General features: G+C 44.1%; 1 protein-coding gene across 1 annotated transcript in view; it reads left to right on the forward strand.

The window, feature by feature from the left end:
* Window positions 1-836: 836 nt before the first annotated feature.
* Window positions 837-7,250, forward strand: part of SIN3A (SIN3 transcription regulator family member A) — a 26,189-nt gene continuing 19,775 nt past the window's right edge. Inside the window, exons 1-4 of the mRNA XM_009574456.1 lie at window positions 837-1,053; window positions 2,701-2,877; window positions 4,336-4,442; window positions 4,924-5,206. Of these exons, the coding sequence (XP_009572751.1) occupies window positions 865-1,053; window positions 2,701-2,877; window positions 4,336-4,442; window positions 4,924-5,206 (756 nt within the window). The 5' untranslated portion in view covers window positions 837-864. The remainder of the gene's footprint in view (window positions 1,054-2,700; window positions 2,878-4,335; window positions 4,443-4,923; window positions 5,207-7,250) is intronic.

Below are 7,250 nucleotides of genomic sequence, written 5' to 3' on the forward strand. Positions count from 1 at the left end.
GTAGGGCAGGAACATGCCTGCGTGTCGGAGAAGAAAAATACGGGAGAGTAGGTGGGAGAGCTGCCGATCGGTGCTCACTGGCATCCCTGGCAGGCATGCAGGATGCCCGCCACGGTGCCAGCTAGCACTGCTCCGCTTTGCGCTCTTTGGCTTGGTGCTGGTGATGGAACTGGCCAGGATGCTAGGAGGACCGTGGCTGTGTGGTATCCAAAATACTCCTGGTGTAGTGGGTCTGTGGGTTTCACCGAGGTTACACATCTTATGTGTATTAAACAGAGAACACTTTACTTCAGGGCTTTGTAAGTGATTTCAAAATCTGATTATGCATCCTGCTTTTTGTGTCCTTCTTCCCCCTTCCTCCCACACTTTTAAAGTGTTTCTTACAGCTGGCTGTTATCCTACCTGGACTGTCCAGGACATTTTTTTCTGCTTTCAATGTAGGCAACTTTGTCCAGCCTGTGTGTAGGTAACGCACCCTCCCCCAGTCTGTTGTGTTCAAATACTGCATTCAGTGAGCTTTGCATTGCTCAGGGTCCGCGTGTGCTTAAGATGCCCATGCTAGCAACGTCCTTTAAGTGAGATTGAAGAAATCATTAACTTTTAAGCAGTGTATTTTATTTCCAACAATAAGGTTGTATTTTTTGTGATAAAACACGATTGCGTATTTTATGCAGAAAGCTGAATCTTAATTCCACTTTCCTATCTCGAGATGTTGGTAACCTAAACGAATAGACAGAAACTTGCCCTACCTGCTCTTGGTGAAGTTAGCGTCCATGGTGCTGGCAGGGAGCGATGAATCAATTGTATTTGTTAATTGGTCTGTTTTTAACAGGTTTTGTAGTGCTTCCCGAGCATGAGTTCAGAATGAAGCGGCGATTGGATGAGCAGGAGTCACCCGTGTATGCGTCGCAGCAGAGACGTATCACCAGCAGCACCGAAGCTTTTCAGCACCAGCACCGCGTGCTTGCCCCGGCACCGCCGGTCTATGAGGCGGTTTCGGAGACCATGCAGTCTGCCACGGGGATTCAGTACTCGGTAACTCCCAGCTACCAGGTGCGTGCGCTCATTCCTTAGCCGCATCTCGGGGGATCAGCTGTGGTCCTGCTGCGTGACCAGCCAGCGCCGTGTCATTTCACGGTAGAATTCTGCATTTGAGACAAGGTTTATTTTAGTAACCAGGGCTTCCTAAAAAAAACACCAAGATTGGACAATGTGCTTATCATACATCTCATTTTAAGCACTTGCTTTAAGACTATTGGCTTCGTTCACGTTCAGAGCCACCTGAACAAACGTGGTGTCATTGGCTTTTTTGAACATGATTCTTTTAATGATTTTCTCAGATCATGGTCTCTGAATCCTAGAGGGAAATGTGCGCAGGGCTTTTTCTCCATTTTTCTTTTCTTCACTGCGAAAAGGTTTGTTCTTACGGTTGCTCTGTCACAGGCGTATGATATCTTGGGTGATCTTAAGCTTAACAGACTGGATCGGATCAGCATTTAGATTGGAGACTTTCAGGAAAACTGAAATGTTTCAGAAAACATTACCCCAGAGTCATTAGGTGGCACTCTTCCCTCTCTTGCCTCCTTTGTCAGCTGGGGAGAGAAAGAAAATGTACTTTAAGAGTGCACTGGAGATACCTCCCAGTGAAAGACCAGGGAGAGGCTGTTCCTGCCTTACTTGTCTTTGCCATGTTTTTGGCATGTTGCATCTTCCACACTTGTGTTGCTACTGAGCTGCTCTCCCTGTCTAGTGCCTAATTTTACACACAGCTTCTTCCTTACTTCTGCAGAAGGGATGTTCACGCTGATAGTAGCAGCCGCAGAGCTGAAGAGCCTGCAGGCAGACACTTGCAGGGACTGGAAGAGGGTGTGTTTATGCTGGCAGTCAGTCCTTCCTAAAAAGAACTTGGATGGACCAGCAAGCAAATTGTTTCTTTTCATGAGAAGGATTAAAAAAAAAAAATCCCATCTAAAAGAGGCTTGAGTGGAAAACTAAGTTTGTGTTAAATGAAAAGTAATTTACTTTTTAAAAATTTTTTAAAGGCTCTTTTAATGGATTTTCTAAATTGGAACTTTTCTGGTTTAATGTATGAAGGAGACCCGAAAAGTGCCTGCCTTCTGTTCCCTTCCCTGTTTTTCTAGGGGACATACCAAGCTGAGTTTTCCCCTGAGTCTGCTGGTGCGAGAGAGCCACGATTTGACTTCCAGTACCCAAATTGAATGGCAAGAGTGTAGAAGCTCATAAAGATTCATTCATTCATATTATTGCTTGTGACACGTAAGTGTCATAGAGAAAAGGGAGAACCTTGACTCCGTCAGACTAAAAATCCCATTTTATGCCCCTTTTGCAGGTCTTTATGTTAGTGTTAGTGACTAGACAGCCAGTGAATCTGCAGGCTGAAGAGAACCTGCGTTCGTAATGTGTTTGCAGAGAGGGCTCTCCTGTATTTCAAGTATAGGATGAGAGTTGTCTTGTTTTGTTTTTAGGTCTCTCTGGGTCATTGCTGAAGAAAACAAAAGATATATTTTGAGTAAGGTTGTTAGTAGTCATGGTTAAAGGTCAAACTGACTGTGTTCTGCTTCCTTAAAATTTTACTGGTATACCTGGGTCCCGCCAGACTGATCTTGCTCTCTGCCTGAGCAGCGAGCGGAGGTGGCCGCGAAGCTGTAGCCGTACGTGACATCCTCTTTGCCTTGCCAGGTGTCAGCCGTGCCGCAGAGCTCGGGCAGCCATGGGCCAGCCATCGCAGCCGTCCACAGCGGCCACCACCACACCGCGCCGGTGCAGCCTCACGGGAGCCAGGTGGTGCAGAGCCACACGCACCCCACCCCGCCAGCCGTGCCCGTGCAGGGGCAGCAGCAGTTCCAGAGGCTCAAGGTAACGCTGAGCATTGCTCCCTTAAGTAAACCAACCTCTGCCTAAATCCTGGGGCAACTGGGGGCCTTTTTCTACTCGGTGTGTAGGGGATGGCCTCCCTGGAAAGCCAGCTGGTGACCTCCTAAAAGCTTTTTTTGTCAAGGCTTAGATGCTTCTCCTGTTTGGAAGACTATTGAATGCAGAAAGGGACTTCTCTTTCTGCTGAAACCCTGTTGTTTCAAATACCGTAATGAAAAATGGACTGGTTAAGAAAAGATTGGGGCAGGAAGGAAAAGGAAGAAATATTGCTCAGAGTATTCGTATGAATGGGTTAAATTACCAAAACATTTGGTGCTTTCCTGAACACATGGCATATGTGGGTGGTTGTGTGGGAGTAATTTGGGAGTAAGGAAGGCTCTATTCTTGGATTATGTGCTGTAAAATCCTTAAAAAAAGAGAAAACTCCACCAAAAATAACCCTTCTAAGTAGCTACATTTGGTCCAGCTCTAGCGAGAAGGCACATGTATATGAATTGATGCCTATTTCCTGGTCTCTTCCAAGTATGGTGCAAGTCTCTTCCACTTTTGTGGAACCCGCTGCCTTGTTGGGTGAGAGGCCCTTTCTTTTTGCTGAATGTAGGACACTTCATTTCTAGACACCTCCGAAAATGGTTTCAGAATGTGTGGTTCTTTCTCCCAGTGAGATCGATGGTACATCCTCTGCCGATGCAAGATCGGGTCTATATGTAATGGTCTGTCTTCCCTTGCTGTCGTTTAATTTCAGATGAAAGAGAGGTCCCGTGTGTAGCTCTCACAGCTGATGAGCCTGTGGCCTGGCTGTCAGAGGTGATAGGGACCCAGAGCTCTCGCTTTAGGCTGTGGCTCTTCTTTCAGTACATCTGAAAATTGGATGTTGGTACACGAACGGTTCATAAACTTCTTGCTGTTTGAGGTGTAAAACAATTTACCACCCACAGTTGCCATTTTTGAAATCCTTATATGTCGAACTGAAATGTCTGGCTTTTTGAAAAAAGTGCAAACGTGTACCTGGCAGACATCTACTATACTGAATACGTCGTTTCCACTTTCTGCTTATTCGTAGACTTCCATAATAATTTCCACATATGAATGCAGGAAAAATACTCAGTCTAGTTCTGTTTATCCTAGCAGTCACTTCAGTGATGGTAAATTTGGAGTATGTTTTTTTTCTCTGAGTACTTCTGCTGATCTGTGTTGCTTTTTTCCCTTTTTGTTTCTTTTTGGTACAGTTTTATCTTGTGAGCCAGGAGTGGGGAGTGAGTATCTCTTATTAAAATGGTGCTGGTAGTACACTAACCAGGCTCATGATCTTTTGCTCTTTAATTCCCTGCTCAGGCTCAGGGCTAACAGCTGTGTTTTCAAATAATGCGTGTTTTGCAGAACAATGGGAGGTGAAATAAAATCTTCTCTGCTAATATAACCTGTCTGTTCTGTCTCCAGGTGGAGGATGCATTGTCTTATCTTGACCAGGTGAAGCTGCAGTTTGGTAGCCAGCCACAGGTCTACAATGACTTCTTGGACATTATGAAGGAATTTAAATCTCAAAGGTAACAAGCTGCATTTTGCTTCTTCCTTCCAGGTTAGAAAGAAGCACAGAGCAGGAGCTAAATTCTGTCCTTCCATGTGCAGAGTAACACACCTCTAGCAGTAGTGTAAAAGCAGTTGTGTGCTTTCTTCCCTGAAAGTTAAATGCATCCCTTCATTTATACTAAATCTCTGCTTAGAGTGGGAGTTCACAAGTTCAGCCTTGATAGCTGATTCATCTGGCTGTCTGGTTGTCTGCCCATTAATAATGGTCAGACTTGGGACTAGATCTCATAGATACAAAATGCTGTCTGGGCTAATAAAATAATTCTAGTGTCACTCTTAAGTTCAGTAGTGTATTTCTAGGAATCAGTTTTGCATTGTTTCATACGTTAGAGGTGATAAGGTAAAAAATCTAATGGGAAAATTCTTGTGTGGAGAACTCGGTGTTCCACTGAAAGGGTCTTTGAGGGTCGTGACATTTTGATCTTCTTCCTTCTTCAGTATTGACACTCCAGGAGTGATCAGCCGCGTATCGCAGCTCTTCAAGGGCCATCCAGACTTGATCATGGGTTTCAACACCTTCTTGCCTCCTGGTTACAAGATTGAGGTGCAAACGAACGATATGGTGAATGTGACAACACCAGGGCAGGTTCACCAGATCCCCACTCATGGCTTGCAGCCCCAGCCGCAGCCCCAGCCGCAGCATCAGTCGCAGCCTTCAGCGCAATCAACCCCAACACCAGCACAGCCAGCGCCACAGCCACCACCTGCCAAAATCAGTAAGGTGAGAGACTTTGAATGGCATATGTTGATAACACGGGGATCCTGCTGCCTCCAGCTGAAGCTGGTACGGAGCTAGAGCGTGAAAAAGGAACTTCCACACTGCTTTTTCATAGTATTTGTGAACCTGCGTGTGTTGTGCTTCTGCTGCTGGATTAGTTTCTCCTTTTCAGACTTCAAGATGCATACTAGTTGATTTGACATTAATTCAAATAAGCCACCTTCAGGGTTTGGAAAAGCCTTGTTGCTTTCAGTGGGGAACTGAAAGATGCTTAGAGTATCTGGTAAAATGTACACGCGTTATTCAGGGAGTGATCCAGCAGCCCCAGGGAAAAGGTCCGTGAAATGCATTTGACTTTGCAAGAAGGGCTTTCTAGTTAAAGCACTGGGCGCATGTTGAACTGCCTGCTTTTGTGTATATTGTCTCAGAATAACTGAAGTCCCAAGAAATTCCCCATAAAACAGAGGCTGTGATAAAGATGTTGCTCTTGGTGTGAACGTGTGTGTGTGGTTTCAAACGCTTGGGGCAATTAAGTCTTCAGAAGAGCTTGATTCATTATTTGGTAGATTCTGCATTGCTTGAAGTCTTGTTTTCAGACTGGACATTTTTTGTAAAAGAGTCTAGTTCAGCCATCAGCTGGATGGGCGCAGGAGTTATTGGCAAAATCTAAAGTGCAAGAGTTCAGGCAAGATGACTATGATGTTGCCTTTAGGTATCGGTTTGTGCGCCTGAAACTGAGACCTTTCAATAACAAAAGGAATTTGACACTCTGTTTTAGATATAAGCCAGATGCTACTGTCCAACAGATGTATTTTATGTGATTGAAAACAGAATAGGATAGTATAAGAGGCATTCAGGGAGCTTACTCTAGATAAAATATGTATTTCAGCCTCAAAATGTAGAGAGATTTGAGAGCCTTAGGGAGGGAAAGAATCCCCAAAGTTTTAAGGGTTAATCTCTAAACTGTACAATTAGCTAACAATTGGCTGGAAAAGAGAAAAAAAAGGAATATGCAGTCAGAAAGCAGCAGGATTTAAAGCATGGCAATAAGATGATCTCTGGACAAACGTTGACGGGACTTGCAACCTCCTGTTCAGAAATGGCAAAGAAAAGCGTGCTAAAAGCAAGCTGAAAGCTGCAAAGCTAAGGCATTCCGGAATTAACTTACCTGTGCCAGATTTCAAGGCTTTTCTCCGAAGAAGTAGAACGTGCTCTCAACGAAGAGGTAGCAGTCTCTTTCTCATCACTGTGGGCTAAGTGGTTTTCTCCCTGGGTCATCATCATGCAAAGAGTTGAACTATTTTTGCTGGAACTTTCAAATGAACCTGAGGGACATGCTAGATATTGAAGTGAGATTTCCTTACCAGACAGGTAAAGTTGTAGGTAAGCAAGGCAGGATCTTGCAGTAGGATGCTTCTGGCCATCCTAAGACAGTTATCTATGCTGTCAGTAGTGAAAACTCTGCGTAATACACGTTTTGAAGTTTGGAAGGTGACAGGAATGAGTACTTCCATTTAAAATTGCCACCTCAAAACTGCTGCTAAATTTTCCTGTGGCTCTTAGATGTCTATTAAGAGTATTCAAAATGATTACTCTGAGAATCTTATCTGCCTGCTCTTTGTCTCAATATTGAAAGAAATTCCAGTTTTCCCTTGCTGTTGCCTTACTTTATGCATCCCAGTATTCTTCACTAGGGGCAAAATAACTTGCAGTGTTGGAGCAAGCCATGCCTTTGTATTTTGGCTCTGTTAAATTTTTCAGACAGTGTGTGTCTCTTGTCAGATTTCAGTCAAAAGCAATTAGCATGGAAAAAAAGCTGTTAATAACAACAGCTTGAATGGTCTGGGTGTTTTGTCTTCCTGATGAATTTTAGTCTCTGCTGGCCCACTAAATATGTATCTATTTATTTGTTTTGGATAATAGTTTTCTTCTGCTTAGTCTACCTGTATTTGTGCTTCTGTTAATCTTTAAAACCCAACTCTGGCTGTGAAGTTCTTAATTTTGACTCTTAACAGCAGTTTCTGCTTAGACAGCCACTAGCAAATGT

This window comes from Fulmarus glacialis, unplaced genomic scaffold (genome assembly GCF_000690835.1).
Source record: "Fulmarus glacialis isolate BGI_N327 unplaced genomic scaffold, ASM69083v1 scaffold32693, whole genome shotgun sequence".
Lineage (NCBI taxonomy): Eukaryota > Metazoa > Chordata > Aves > Procellariiformes > Procellariidae > Fulmarus > Fulmarus glacialis.